Source organism: Pestalotiopsis fici (genome assembly GCF_000516985.1).
Source record: "Pestalotiopsis fici W106-1 unplaced genomic scaffold PFICI_Scf_6, whole genome shotgun sequence".
In the NCBI taxonomy this organism is placed as follows: domain Eukaryota; kingdom Fungi; phylum Ascomycota; class Sordariomycetes; order Amphisphaeriales; family Sporocadaceae; genus Pestalotiopsis; species Pestalotiopsis fici.
In genome coordinates, this window is record NW_006917096.1 from 2,174,736 (window position 1) to 2,189,534 (window position 14,799).

Here is a 14,799-nt window from a genome sequence, read left to right on the forward strand (position 1 = left end):
GCGTGCAAGGTCGAGATCGCGACTCATCATGCCATGAGGGATCGACCTGCGATCCCCGGATACAAGCCCTCGACCATAGACCAGACGAAGAGAAAAAGGGAAAAACTCTTCCATCAGACGGACTAGAATGGACTGACTGGCTCGAGACCCGACTCCCAGATCAGGCGTGCGGGAAGGGATGTGGGAGGACGCCAGCGTCCCGATCGAGTCAAAATGCCGTGTGCTTGAAACCGGCCTTGGGCAGCTTTCGGGAGACGTCCGCCCACCCGGCCCCAGATAAGAAAGCTCGATCAGTGTCTAGACCATTTTGGGATACCAAAAGGGCATTGCCGAGTGACGATCACCGGGCGCGCCAGGGACGGGACTCAAGTCAAGGTGAGTTGACTGGCCCAAAGCTGGTCTAAGCTGGTCTATTGCAGACAAACTCGAATAGGACCGTTGTGTCGATCTAGCATTACTCACAGAAGTGCAGTTGCTGCTCTCAATCGAGTCTCTTTTTTCTCCCAGGTTGGGTCCCGCACCATCGCGCGTGCTGTCATGCATTGTCAAGATGCGATGAATTCGGGTAGATGAAACACGCTCAAAAAGAGGAGCACGCTATTTTTGCACCATTGAGACAAAGTCCCCAGCTGTCAGAATCCGCGCGGTCTCAAAGAGGGAATGGTTGATCAATACACTTGTCGATGGCAATATTGACCGACGGTGAAGATAAAGATTGATAGCAACGGCGCAGCATTCGGTGGTTTTCTTTGACTGTCGGCACTTGGACGCAGATCGGCAGAGATCCATCGTGAAATCTTATTCTTTTTATCACTCTATTGAAAATGGTAAAAGCTGGTAGGTACTCTAGAAGGTTTGGAAGGGCGCCAGAACCGGCAACTCGTTACTAGCGGCCCGAGGCCAATTTGGTCAGAGTGGATCGCAGTCTCAAAAGCACCAATGAGACCGTCTGATCCCCTGACTGTGAGCAGCTGGCGGCTTGGAATCATCAGCTGGCTGTCAGGAACCGTTTCGCTGTGCATTGAGGATCCTCACAGGGGATGACCACAAAATAATTCTATTCTTGCGCACAAACCCGGTAGATCTGATGCAGAGCGACAATCAACAAATTGCGAGCAATGCACACCCCGAATTGCGCCTTGCCATGATCATCAGCCAAAGGAAAATAATTGCCCGGATACTCCACATAAACCGCATGATGCGGTCGGTACCGTACTTTGTGTGCATGCAACTCATGAATCTGATTTCCTATCTAGTCATTCAACCAGCAACTATTCCGAGAAAGTGGACAGGAAAAGAAAACAACCAACCCCCTAGCTGGGCACAAACGATCAAACACGTTTTTCTGCTCAGCATTGTGCAAGTGACGGAATTAAGCCACTATGACGGAGCTGATGGGAAGAGTGGTGGACCCCCAGCGGGCTTCGCCGCACACTGGGACGCCGCCATCGCTACGGATGTTAAACCCGTTGGGCAAGCTTATGCTTGATGACAGCACTCCCAACGCCAATGTAGGCACCAGGCACAAAGTCTAGACACTTGCAGATGCTGCTATTACCTGCTAGCTATGAAAAGTTGTGCGCTCTTAATGAAAAATAGCTGCGGCTTGAAGGGGCGTATTGTGGACTCGTCCGATTGGCTAGAGCCCTCGACGGTCTGCTTCGGACTTGTATAGCACATCACGCCCGGGTGTGGCAGTGTCTCGTGCGAGCTCGTGTTCTTCCTGCAATAATCGCAGGTGGCAGCCCTGTTGACCTGGACTTGTACACTCCGAGCCTCCCGCACCGTCGCCCTTCGTTTGCTTGTCCACTGCTCTCCTCACCATCAGCGAAATTAGACACTCCTCCGTGCCAGTGCCCCCTCCCCATGTGCGGCGCCGGGCGGTATCTTCCACACGCATCCATTCTTCTCCAGGGACTCGCCAGGGGGAATCACACACAAGCAATTCTCCCCAAACAAATCATGGGTCCAACCTCACACCAGGGTGGGACAGTTTCCACGAGCCAGAACAAGAGTGCTCCATCCATCTCCTTGCAAGCACTCAATTAATGGAAAACGTTATTGTATGGATAGCCGGCAGACGAGCAAACAGACGAGAGAGAGAGAAACTCCTTTTGACTTTTTCTGGTATCTGCGTACGGTATCTACTGTTCGCCCCCCCCCCCTTGCCTAGCTAGCCTAGCGAGAGAAGCTCGGCAAGGCGGTGCAATGTGCCATTCATTCCGGTATTGCAATGCAGGGAATCCATGGAGATTCAGCCTTTTTTGGTCCCTTGGCAAAAGATATTGATCTCCCCAGGGCAGTCGACCGGCTCAATTTGAGCATGCAGATAATGTATGTACCAGGTAGGGGCCTACCACCAGACTGTTATCAGTCTTTTTTTTTTTTCGCAGCAAGCACCGCATCTCACTCGAAAAAGACGGCATACTGTAGCAGCAGCTATCAAGGCTGCCACAATTGTGTCGGCAAGGTGAGACTAGGCAGAGGCAGTAAAAACCCAATCTTGCTTACAGCCATCAATCACATCAGTCTCTAAGGATGAGCTGATGGTTGTCCAAGACCTTTAAATGGAAGCCTATTCTGCAAGTGTGAGAGGCACGGAGAGTCGGAGTCTTGTTGTCAGCGAGGTCCAAAGGTTTGGGGGCGACTGTCTACACACTGAACGTCTAGTACAGGTATCAAGCGTGTTTCGTCGGCCCTCTCCCCTTCTCTGTCGAGACTCGACGGTCTCTCACTCTCACTCACCGTCGAACGGTGCCAGAACCCTGGCACTGAGCCAACCACAGATGAGTATCTTGAAATTATTATTGAAGTAGTTGTATGCATATAGTCGTTGCTGTTCAAGGTTTTGAAGTGCAATGGGGGCCTCGTCATCCTCAGGCCGCAGGCGTTACTGGTTTTCTTTGTTTCTATGGTGAATACAGACACACTCGTACGCAACACTATCTTTCTCGTTGGGGGGGAAGGAGCAGCGGTTCTCATCACTGAGAGAGCGACCTGTTACCGCTTGGCCTGCCGCTGCGCCCGTCTCCTTCAGGTGTCACTTCAGTCTAATGTCGGACGGCCACTGATTCTGGTTGGCTCGGACGTGCTAGGGATCCTAGGTCGGCAGCGTCAAAGTCGATTGGCCCTCGGGCGCCCAGTTGGGTTAGCGGCGACTCTCGAGTTGAGGGAGCTTACGCGTCCTCTGGCCCCACGCGAGCCAAGCAGAGGCCTGCACTAGCCTGCACCCCGGTCGACCTACCGAACAGGGCCAAGTTAATGCCCGGCCCCTGTGCTGCCCACTTCTGGACACTCAGGCCACTTCTTGCTGGCGCCCATAACCATCATCTCCCCATCCATCTCCTCTGCCATTTCTGCTCTCCATTCCCCCCCCCCATTATTCTTGCGAACCGCACCATTCCAATAGTAAATACCCAAATACCCTCCGGCGTCCCTACTACGAAACCAAAGTCTGACACAACATTCAATATATCAGACACTGTCACTATTCACAGCAGCATCGCATCTCGATTCCACCACTAGATCGCTGCTTGCCAAGAAGAAACACCACCCCGACTACCAGTATACAAAGACATGTCAGCATCCAACCAGTCTCAATCCTCTAGTAGTCCTTCCAATACCCAGCCGTGCGTCGTTGATCCTCTCGACATGCTCGACTTCTCAGAGTACGACGGCCTCTCATATCAGTCGCCGTCTGTTTCCCCAGCCAGCAGCTCGAAGCCCCAGTTCGCTCGCCAGACACCATCAGCGCCCACCGGCGCCATGCCTTCCGGCCCTCAGATGCATGGCCCCAGCCATCGCTACGATCAATACAAGCAGCAGACTCCCTTCGTCCCTGGAGCTCTCGCCTCGACAATGACCATTAACCAGCAAGTTGGACACATTGGATACACATTGGACTACGCTCAGTCGAGTCCAAACGACGACATGTTTGACTTCAACGCCGGTCCTTCGCCAAACTTGGAAATGGAGTTCGAGTCTCGCGAGCCCTCATTCTACTTCCCTGGTGATACCATCAACCCGAACGCCATTGCTGGCCGAGAGCAGTCGTTGCCCTCGCCCCCGGCGCTCCAGAGCAACATTGGCCGCATGTACCCGGGTATGCACCAGCAACAGGCCATTGCCAAGGCTCAGGCACAGCAGAGGCAGCAACAGCAGATCATCCAGCAGCAGCAGCAACAGAGGCAGCAGGCCAAGCAAAAGAGTGTTCAGCCCTCGGACCCAATGGTGGAGCAGAAGATCACTCAGTTGCTGAACTCGATGAGAGCCAACCCCAATGGCATGGACATGGGCGAGTCGCCAATGGCCAACATGCCCCGTATCCGCAAGGATGAGGAGGACATGGACGATGATGAGCGTCTGTTGAACAGTGAGGAAGGAAAGAAGCTTAGCAGCAAGGAGCGTCGCCAGCTCCGCAACAAGGTTTCCGCCCGTGCCTTCCGTTCAAGGAGAAAGGGTAAGCGTCTCTCGCAACTATTGATCCACTGATATAATGCTAACTTGTGTGCACAGAATACATCACCCAGCTGGAGTCTGAGATTGCTACCAAGGTCACTGAGAACGGTGATCTCCGTGCCCAGAACCGTGCTCTCCTCGAGGAGAACAAGCGCCTGTCTGACCTCACTCGCATGCTTCTGTCTTCGCCTTCATTCTCCAACTTTCTGGACCACCTGAGCCAGAACCCCAACCCAGCTCCTCAGCAACAGCAGCTGGCCGCTCAGATGGCACAGAGACGGACAGAGCAGCGCCAAGTCCCCAAGGACGTCAACGCCTACGCTGCTGGACGTCAAGCTCAGCAGCAGCAAATTGGTATGGTTATGATTCCGGAGCAGACCATGGACTTCTCCATGCTCAACATTGCCGAGTCAACCGAGGCTTACAACTACCAGCCTCAGGTTTTTGCCGTCCTTGAGACCCCTGAGATGCCTGAGATCGATACCGCTGTCCTTTCTGGCAAGACTTCCGATGTCTTGAGCGAGTCTGTTGACGCTACTGAGAAGGTTGAGATCGCTCTTCCCGAGGTTCCCGTTCTCCTCGAGTCGGCCAAGACTCAGGTTCCCGAGACCCCTGTTGAGCAGGTCCAGACCGGAAAGGTTGTCGCTGACCTCGACTCTGATATCTTTGACGACGAGACCACTGTTTCATCGTCTTGCCAGTCTATTGTTGATGCCCTTTCCACCATTGTGATCCCGTCTGAGAAGGCATCCGTGTTTGAGCTTGTTGATGCTTCGCAAGAAGAGGCTGTCGCGGCAAGGGCTCTGGCTCGCGTCTCGAGGCTTACTTCCAGCATAGAGGCTACCATGTCGAGGCTGGAGCGTCTCACAGCCGACCTATAAGCTTATTGTACACTATTGTCTCTTTTTCTCGGATTGGCGTTTGCATGTTGCATCAATGGGATATACCGGAATTTGGCGTTGGGATCGAATCAATAGCATCGTCACGACATAGTGGCTTGGGAGGTAGCCATCTGTCATGTTTTCGTTTTATTTTACGTTTTTACCTTTCGACTGTCTATATGCCCGCTTGATCCAAAATCGGATCTACAGTATATCTGAGTTTCTTTTGTACGAATAGAAAAATGATGGGAGGAATGGCCAACAGACTGCCGGGTCTTTGTTTACGATGATGATACTTTGGAAGGAAATGGATGTTGGAACAGCTTGGCCTCCGAGTCTGCTGTAATAGAACTTAGCTATTAGCTGCTGTTGAAAACATAGTAAACAGTGCAAAAAAATTTCAAAAATGTCTCTTAAACACTCATCTTGACTTGCTTGACCATGTGTGAAAATTGACTGCTTGCTTACCACCATCAGTTGTGACACTTAGTCACTGGCTGACGATGGTGCTTCATGACAAGCTTCCGCCAGCGCTCTAGGTCGTCGTCCATCGACGGAAAACAGGATACTGATACCAAGAATACGAGTTTTGGAGAGATGCTGACGGGTGTCTTACGATGCTGATAGTACAAAACATGTATTGGTGTCTGGTTATGAGATGCAAATTCACTTTTCCATGGCTGATGCAATATGCACAACAACGCACACATGGGCATACCCGTTGAAGCCGTTGAGCCACACTAGCGGCGCGTCAAGAGCTTGAACTCTGGGCACAACTTGAAACACGCTTCATTATATATAAACACAGAACAACAAGGGACCTTTTTTTTTTCCCCTCCCTTTTTTCTGAAAGACAATTGTCCAGCTGTGGCGTATTCTAATGCCCCCAACCAAACGCCACCTGCAAGTTTGCTCGTGCCATTGTAAAACGTCGTTCCATGTTTATCAGACGGGAGGATGACCTTGGCACAGATATTAAGTTTGCGATGAAGCCTCTTTTCTACTTGTATCTGATGAGATGGTCAAGAGAAATACCTCTCGGCTTAAAGTCTTCCAGGTACCTGGGTATCGTCATGGAGAGATTAGTGTACAGTCATCGACAAGCGTAGATGTTGTTTTCCTGCCTGCAAGTCGTCGAAAGAGCCGCGCGCGCGTGTGTGTAGGCAGTTGGTAATCGGCCATGTTTGATCATATAATCGAGCTAACTTTGATTGAGCGACCCCTCCGTGATAACGTATTTCTACCGTCTGGTGTTCTTTAGCTCAAAACTCAACCAGCCAGGTCTGGCAGGGCGGGTAAGGGACAAGAAAGCTTGACGCGTTTTCGAGCTACAGGAAGCTTGCCCTTCCACTTACTCATCGCGTCCACGCACACAGAAACCCTATCTCGTGTGTAGGAAAATGGGCGACTTGAGAGAGCTGCGATAGTTTCCGCAGCAGCCGAATCTGGAGCTGATTTCGTGACATCACTAACCACGCTGGTTTATCTAGTATCTGACATTCGAGCCATTATTGCTCTCTTGCCCAATCAGCCTCTGGCTCGAAAAGGGCTTTCTGCTCAATTCGGTTGCCGACTTGACTCAGAATCAGGGGCCTCGGCAGCTTCGGGGAATTATTTCCACTGTATCACGGATGGTGCCGCAAAACCTTCTTTTCTCTCTCTCCCTTTCGGTCGTCATTACGACGACGGCCCGCCCGCGGGTTACGCGGGTTATGTGTGACCTGTTGGTATGGTAATGACAGATATATGTGTATATATATACAAGACCAAGTTCTGGAACCCCAACATTGGTTTGAAAGGGAATAATGTCTTGGACTTTGCAAGAACGAAAACTTCCAAGTCTAAATGCCTCCTCAATCCGTCTGCTTTACTGCATGACGGTGAGTTCACTATCATCTCTCATCGCAACACCACAATGAGTCGACGACTATTTGGCCAGAATGGCTCAGACAGTACGCTGTACGCACGGGATGCCGAGGTAGCAATTGCCCAGCAAGCACAGCAGGCGCCGCCTCGTCCTCTTCCTGTCGGATTCTGGCATCATGACTTGTACAAGGTCAGGAAGCATGCAGCCAAGAAGTACCCTCAGACAGGTATGCCCTTTTTTTTNTTTTTTTTTTTTTTTCGCGACCAAGCTCTCTCTCGCGGGAAACTTACCAATCAAACAGTACTCATGCTCTTTGTTTTCGTCATGGCGGTCCTCTTGCTCTACTGGGCAGTCCTGTTTCGAGTGGAGGAGAAGATGTCGGCCCTGACGGTCCACGTCGTCGACTTTGACGGGCAGGCTCCCTTTGATGATGTTGATCCGTTTGTGGGCCCCATGGTCACCGAGCTGGCACTGCAGACGAACGATTTGGATCGTCCGACGCTGGGGTTCTCTGTCCTGTCGCCTGCAGAGTTTAACAATGACCCCATTGCCGTTCGCCAGTCTGTCTATGACGAGCACTGTTTTGCCGCCATTATAGTAAATGCCAATGCCAGCAGTATGCTCATGAGCGCCGTCCTGAATGGAAATACGTCCTATGATCCGACCGGCGCAGTACAGTACATTCTCTTGTCAGCCCGAGACGAGACGGCCTACTCCAACTACATTTATCCCCAGCTACAGACATTTAGCGATACTTTAATGGCCCAATTCGGCACTGTATGGACACAGAGTCTGACGGGCAGCAGTTCCGTGACCAAAGACATGCTAGCAAGAGCTCCGAGTGCTGTGAATCCTGGGATAGCGCCCCTGAAGATAGACCTTCGACCTTTTGGGCCACCTACTGCAACGCCTTCCGTGACGATTGGCTTGATCTATTTGATTATTATGGCTTTCTTCTCCTTCGCCTTTTTCTTTCCAATTCATCAGGTAATACTCATTGTGACGTTCCTGGATTTATTGGGAAAAAGAATTGCTAATGATGCTGGCAGCAATTTGTGATACCCGCAGGCCATCGACCCCTTCACTTTTGGCAATTTATTCTATGGCGCTGGCTGGCCACGACCGTTTCTTACATTTTCATCTCCCTGGCCTACTCCCTCGTCTCCCTGTCGTACCAAATCCCATTCTGGAAACCTCCGGCCTCGCCCACCGAGGTGGCCTTGAACGCCAGCGCCTACGGCCGCGGCTCGTTCCCCGTGTACTGGATGATCAACTTTGTGGGCATGGTGGCGCTGGGCCTGGCGTCGGAGAACGTGACCATGGTCATTGGACAGCCCTGGACCGCGCTGTGGCTCATCTTTTGGGTCATCACCAATGTCGCTACGGCCTTTTACACGCTCGACCTGGCCCCCGACTTTTTCCGCTGGGGCTACGCCTGGCCGCTGTATAATATCGTCCAGGCCAGCCGCACCGTGCTCTTTGATTTACACTCGCGCATCGGTCTCAACTTTGGTGTGCTCTTTATCTGGGTTGCGATTAATTCGATCCTGTACCCTTTTTGTTGCCACTTTATGCGTTGGCGGATCGAGCGCGAGAAGAGGGCCGCCGAGAAGAGCAAGGGCCAGTTTGCTGTCGACACTCCTCCTCCCGCTCCCGCTCCCCTACCTCCTGTTAGCGACAGAGGGCATTCACAAGACGTGGGAGCGAGTCCAACGAGTATCATAAGCTTTTGGAAGGGACGCTGATGGGATGGGAATACGAAGCTACTTCAATTCTACCATTCTACCTTGTATTGTGGCCGCCGTGTCCAAAGCCATTCAGGCATTGTATTTAATGACATGAATACCAACATTTTCTAAGGATAGATTATTCTTGATGACGCCAGCTCGAGTATATCCGATTATGTAATGGAAGTCGAGTATAAGCAGGAGTAATTGCCGAATACACTCTTCAAGCCGGGGTCATCAATTAGATTGAGGTATAGTAAACCTCGACGATGCATTGGTGAGATACAGAGTTTCACCGGACGCAGATTCACTTCCGGAGTCAGCAGCCACTAACTTAGTCCAACCGGAGAAGCATCTTTGCAAGGTCTCGATCATCGTCGGCGGAGAATATGTGGTAAGCAACACCTGACAAATCACGTCCTGCCCTGCCGGCTGTTGCCGCGACTCCGCGCCGAGCCCGCAGCTCCGCTCCGACAGCTAATTCTCAGAATTGAGGCCCCTAGCTTCAAGGCACGCCTGGCGCGTTGTGCATCGTGAGCTTCAATCAGCCAATAGCCTGGGAACGTGAAGACCCTGCTGCCTCGGTTTGGGTCTTGCTTGGGCGGCGGCCAATTGAGGTGACTGTTTAGGCCGGCCCGGACGACACGTTTGAGAACGCAATCCCAACGCGATACCGCAGCCCCAATGCGTTCCTTGCAATGTATGTATGCCGCAGATCTCTGCCAGGGGGTTTTATTTCACTGCATTTTTAACCTTCACGAAGCAAACAGGCAGCGGAGACCCTCAATCAGGTGGGGCACGGACGTTGCGTCTAATAGGGTGCATTTCGTGAGTCTGACAGTTGGAGGGCAAAGTGGCTTGGGCAAAGACCCAACAAAATGCAGGGAAAGCATCTACTCTATATAGAGACATTTGCTTGAGAAATAATTATACCCAATAAAACCAGACACATGAGTCATGGTTGTTAAGATAATAAAATATTGATTTAGCATAGCAGCGACAAAAGTGTGGGAAACTCCCAAGCAATCGCATTTCAAGGCTGTCCCACAAAAGGTGGGATTCCCAGACAGACTTGACCTTCTCAAGGACACGGATCCGAGAAAGAATCAGCTGCTTGTTATTGGTTTGTTGTTGGCGGCACGAAGATTGCTTTGATTTGTTGTTGTATTCTGCGTTTGACCCTGTTACCAGACGCATCCACACAACTAGTCTTGGCGACAATCTCGAATAGACTCTGCCCAGCAATAGGACAAGACCGAAGGCGGGACATCATTCCATATCCAAAGCAGATATGTGCTATGCAGTCATCGTACAACATATATAGAGGTGTAATTACAAATCACTTATTAAGATTGTTGCCGTTACCAAGGTTCAAAGTGCATGATTAAAGATCACCGTGGTGAAAGCCTAATAATAGAGACTGCAAAATTGATGGTGGTCAACGTGGTAAGCTAATGTCGGTATCTATTTTCTGACCCGAGACGATGTGAAACTTTGGAAAAGTCTCAAATGGCACCAGTATTAAGCTGTATCGATCCTGATGGTGCACCGATGTAAGTATACCGCACATCCGTCAGATCTGAGCCCTTGATAACGACGACGATTTCGAGAGCGCCCGGTATGACATCAAAATTATTTGAGCTCAAAGTCAAGCCGCGCCGCTCTTCAAAGACAAGACCCTTGACTGGATGGGAGGCATTTACGTGGACTTGTAGCTCCTCGTTACTGATACGAGATGTTTCCATACTGAGACGTTCTCCTGTAAAGTCGAGGTACTTGAAGGGCTGTGGCCAGGCAGCGTCGCTGGACAGAATCTCTTCTTGATCAACGTGCTTTAGAGTGGCATGGATGACATAGGGATCATACTTGCTCAAGTCGAACGGCGTTGAACTATCCTCAAGATCAGGGTTGAGTGGACCGATGCTCGTTTTCACCACAGTGCTTGTGCAATTGGCTCCCGCCAGTAGATATTTGTGGATGACTGGGAGTACATCAGCGCCAGTCTTCACTGATATGAACCGGATTTCGACTTCGAAGTTGATGGGTTCCTGCAAATGTTAGTGTTCTGCCGATCCTCTCTAGAAGCTTTGATGTGCAATGTGGGAGCATGTATCAAGGGCATTTGTGTATCTGCGCTCACCTGACGATCGTTCACTACCCATACTTCGTACTCTGTATCCGTCCTAGCATCCTTGGTAGGATCTACGTGGCCAAGATCCAGCATGGCATTCATGTGAGTCTGAGACCAATCATGACAAGTCCTCGAGATGCCTACAGCACAAGGAGCCAGAGCCCGCTGAATTGAATAATAAGCAGGCTTCTTGACACGATAATGGTCTACGATGGCCCAAGAGATGGTCGGCCAACAATCATTGAGCTGCCATACTAGGACCCCGCCGCAGCCTCTGTGAGATTTCACTCCCCATGACTTTCGCCAAGCCTTGTACGCATACGCCATGGCCTCTGCCTGGACAATCTGCGAAAGGTGGATGAAAGCGGCAAGATCATACTTGACTTGAAAGTTCTCGGCAATGTAGCTCATCAGGCGACGTTCATGGCCAATGGCCTTGTTGTGGAAATCCATGATCACGGATCCCGGGTGTCTTTGTTCGGGAGATGTGATCACAGATTGGATGGTTTCCAAGTGTGGGTAAGCTACCATGCCGAATTCACTGACAAGGCGACCGCAGAGCTTCTCGCTGTATTGATACTTTTCCATGGTTCCATGCCAAACTAAAGTCGTCAGCTCAGAAGATTCATCATGATGGAAAGGGCCCATTATAACCATTGGCAGGCGACTTACTATTCCACTGATGTATGTCGCCCACGGTGGGATCATCGCTCCTCTTGCCATCGCCCCATGGACTGGTGGGGTGGTAGACAGCGCCTGGGTTATGCCGTTTAACAAGATTTGGGAAAAAGTATTCGTAGTAATATCGTGCCGGGAAATCGGTCTTCAACCATGATCTTGGATCCTTGTCGTCGTAGTTGTATTCCAACTTGTACCTCTCTTGTACTTGATAATCCTCATTGCTGCCGGCCCAAATGACCAAGGAAGGGTGGTTTCTGAGTCGTAGCAGGTTCTGAAATGCTTCACTTTCCACCGAGGATCGAAAGGAGGGATAAGTAGGATAGTTGCCGCAGGCGAAGCAGAAGTCTTGCCAGACAAGGACTCCCAGCTCGTCACAAGCATCATAGAATGCATCATCTTCGTATATACCTCCACCCCAAACTCTGATCATGTTTTGGTTTCCATCCCTCAGTAGCTGGATCCAATCATGATACTGATCTCGCGTCAGAGATGAGAGATGATTTGAAGCCGGAATCCAGCAGGAGCCTCCCACAAACACATCAACATCATTGATGCGAAAGTAGAAGGACTTGCCAAAGTCATCTGGTTCCTGGATGAGCTCAACTTTGCGGAGACCGATGAGTTTAGATGATTGATCAATGATGACACCTTCTTGGACGAGAGTGGCTGAGATTTTGTAGCGCGGCTGTGGTCCATGCGAGAAAGGATACCTTGAAACATCTCAATGTTAGTCACACCTCACGAAGAACCTTTGGAGCTTGCTCACCAAAGCTTAGGGGATAGAATTACAAAGCGACAACCGAACGAATCAGCGTCATCTCGGTCCGTTTGCTCGCACTCCACTTGGCAGACCTCATCGTCATCGCAAGAGATTGAGAACAAAATTCTACTGCCAATTTGTGAGCATCGGGTCTCGCAATATAAATAGCCAATGCAGTTCCCATCTGCTCCAAAAGTATACTCAGCCCACAAATCATTAATCTTGGTGGAATAGTACTCGAGATATACTGGACGCCATGGCCCAGACGTTCCCGAGAGAATCGGACCCCAATCCCATCCCCAGTGATACTGAGCCTTTCGTACCGGAATGCGACTGTCCTCGCTCTGCCGAGCAATGAAGCGATGCTCGTGCTTGTGCTCCTCGACCAGCTCCTGGCCTCGCAGTCGGGCAGATGCAAAGGTGATTTCCAGTTCGTGTTCATCGTTAGGCTCGTCCTTGCACACGAGGCGATTGATGTTGCAGCGGTACGACAGGAACATGTTTCCGGCCTCCAAGATTACCTGCCCGTCGAGACGCACCGTCGCAAAGGTGTCGAGGCCTTCAAAGACCAAGTCGACCCTTTCGCCATTCTTGACTGCCAATGTGTCAATGCGGAGCTTGGTGGTGTATATCCACTGCTTGTCTGCAATCCACCTGACGGAGAGCTCATTGAGATCCTGGACGGGGTCGGCGATCTTGTCGTGGGCCAGCAGAACCTGATAAACGTCGGTTGGGACAGAGGGAACTGATAATCTCTCGTGTTCGGTGCTGTCATCATCGCCCGCTTGTTGCAGGAACCATCCTTGGTCGAGTTTGAGTCGTTGCGGCATCGTTAGATTTTGGGCATCAATGATTGTCTTCCCCGCTCACTTCCCAGCATCTGTCCTTTGCTTATTGATTGAGACAGGGCAAGGTAAACAAGAACTGCCACCTGAGCTTAGGTAGTCATGCATTTGTCCCGGCTGCACCTGCTATGGATCTCGAATAACACCGGAGGCCAGATGATTACATTTGGCGGAAAGAGTGATTGAAAAGTTGCAATTATTCGGATAACATTTTGAGTAGTACAGGCGTGATCGGCCTCGTCTTCGCTGTCAGGTAGCAGGCACAGGAGCGAACAGGGGAATGAACCCCACAGCGCTGCCGTGGCAGACGCAACGTGCCCGCACGGTAGAATAGTGGCGATACTTACCTCTATATTTGGTAGTACTTTGTGTGTTATACGACCACATTGGTATTGGAGCAGTCATTGTACGTTCTGTTGTATTTTGTATAACACGAACGGAAGGTGAGATCTACATTGAATGGGCTGGCACATATGCTCACGAGCCACAAGGATCACGGTACCACAGTGCCACTGATGGTGAGTTTCACAATGCCCAGCACAATCTTCTCCGATCTGCATTCTATGGTTGGAGACGTGCGAAGCTGTCGCAGACGCGCGATAGGAGTATTTCCATGGCGGCATGCGCTTTTCAAGATTGAAAGAGAATACATGTCTAGGAACCTATGCAGGTCCCAGCTGGAATTCTTACAGGGCCGATGCACTAAATCGAGAATGCATACTGACCCCGACGAACAAACTCAAAACATTGCTTGCCATATGGAACACGATCATTGCAGTGGTATTTATCTACAATGTCCAGCTAGATTCCAATGGCTCGTATCGACAATCAATGGACTTAACATCAGCTTCACCTACAATGCTTTAAGCAACGAACCTTGCCGAAGCCTCAAGTAATGTAAGGCGGCATGGGCGCAGCAGAGCAATCCACATAGAAACGTTGCATGCGTCGGCTCTAGCAACCTGCATTTCGCTCTACTAGATTGCGAAATGTTTTGGAGTTGAGTATCTTCAACTGAGTAGTGGCTGTAGCCGTAGAAACAAAACGGCCCGGAAATAGCATCAAAGCATCACCTCGTATGCCAGAAACCAAGGTTCAGTCTGGCCGAAGAAGCAAATAGTGACTGATCTTGGTATCCGGGACCTGCTTCTCATAGGTCTACCAGCCAATTGAGAGGCGCGATGGTGACGGCAGCGTTGTTTTGACTTGCGAACCTTGTTTGACCAACTGCGATCCAAATGTGATCAATGGAAAGCCCAAATTGACAATCTGAGTGCTTCACGTGAAGCTAGAATACGCAAGCGTCGCACAGCATAAGAAATAAATCCATAAAGGACACGAACTGAATGTTGTACCAAAGTATGCGAGGATTGGCATCGTCCCGGACCTCTGGTAAGTTTGGCTGGCATCTAATATTCAATGCATCCTGCGCGCATCGTTTGAGCAATC

At 50.7% G+C, this 14,799-nt stretch overlaps 3 protein-coding genes across 3 annotated transcripts; 2 read left to right on the top strand and 1 right to left on the bottom strand.

Moving 5' to 3' along the window:
- Window positions 1-3,576: 3,576 nt before the first annotated feature.
- On the top strand, window positions 3,577-5,339 carry PFICI_09118 (uncharacterized protein; the record flags this gene model as incomplete). Its single annotated transcript, XM_007837699.1, has 2 exons — window positions 3,577-4,459; window positions 4,516-5,339. 2 exons carry the CDS (start codon window positions 3,577-3,579, stop codon window positions 5,337-5,339), a joined length of 1,707 nt encoding a protein of 568 aa, XP_007835890.1.
- A 1,915-nt stretch (window positions 5,340-7,254) lies between these two features.
- On the top strand, window positions 7,255-8,951 carry PFICI_09119 (uncharacterized protein; the record flags this gene model as incomplete). Its single annotated transcript, XM_007837700.1, has 3 exons — window positions 7,255-7,432; window positions 7,508-8,193; window positions 8,256-8,951. The coding sequence occupies 3 exons, from the start codon at window positions 7,255-7,257 to the stop codon at window positions 8,949-8,951; spliced, it is 1,560 nt and encodes a 519-aa protein (XP_007835891.1).
- A 1,487-nt stretch (window positions 8,952-10,438) lies between these two features.
- Window positions 10,439-13,335, bottom strand: PFICI_09120 (uncharacterized protein; the record flags this gene model as incomplete). Its single annotated transcript, XM_007837701.1, has 4 exons — window positions 10,439-10,981; window positions 11,074-11,666; window positions 11,737-12,455; window positions 12,512-13,335. 4 exons carry the CDS (start codon window positions 13,333-13,335, stop codon window positions 10,439-10,441), a joined length of 2,679 nt encoding a protein of 892 aa, XP_007835892.1.
- Window positions 13,336-14,799: the final 1,464 nt, after the last annotated feature.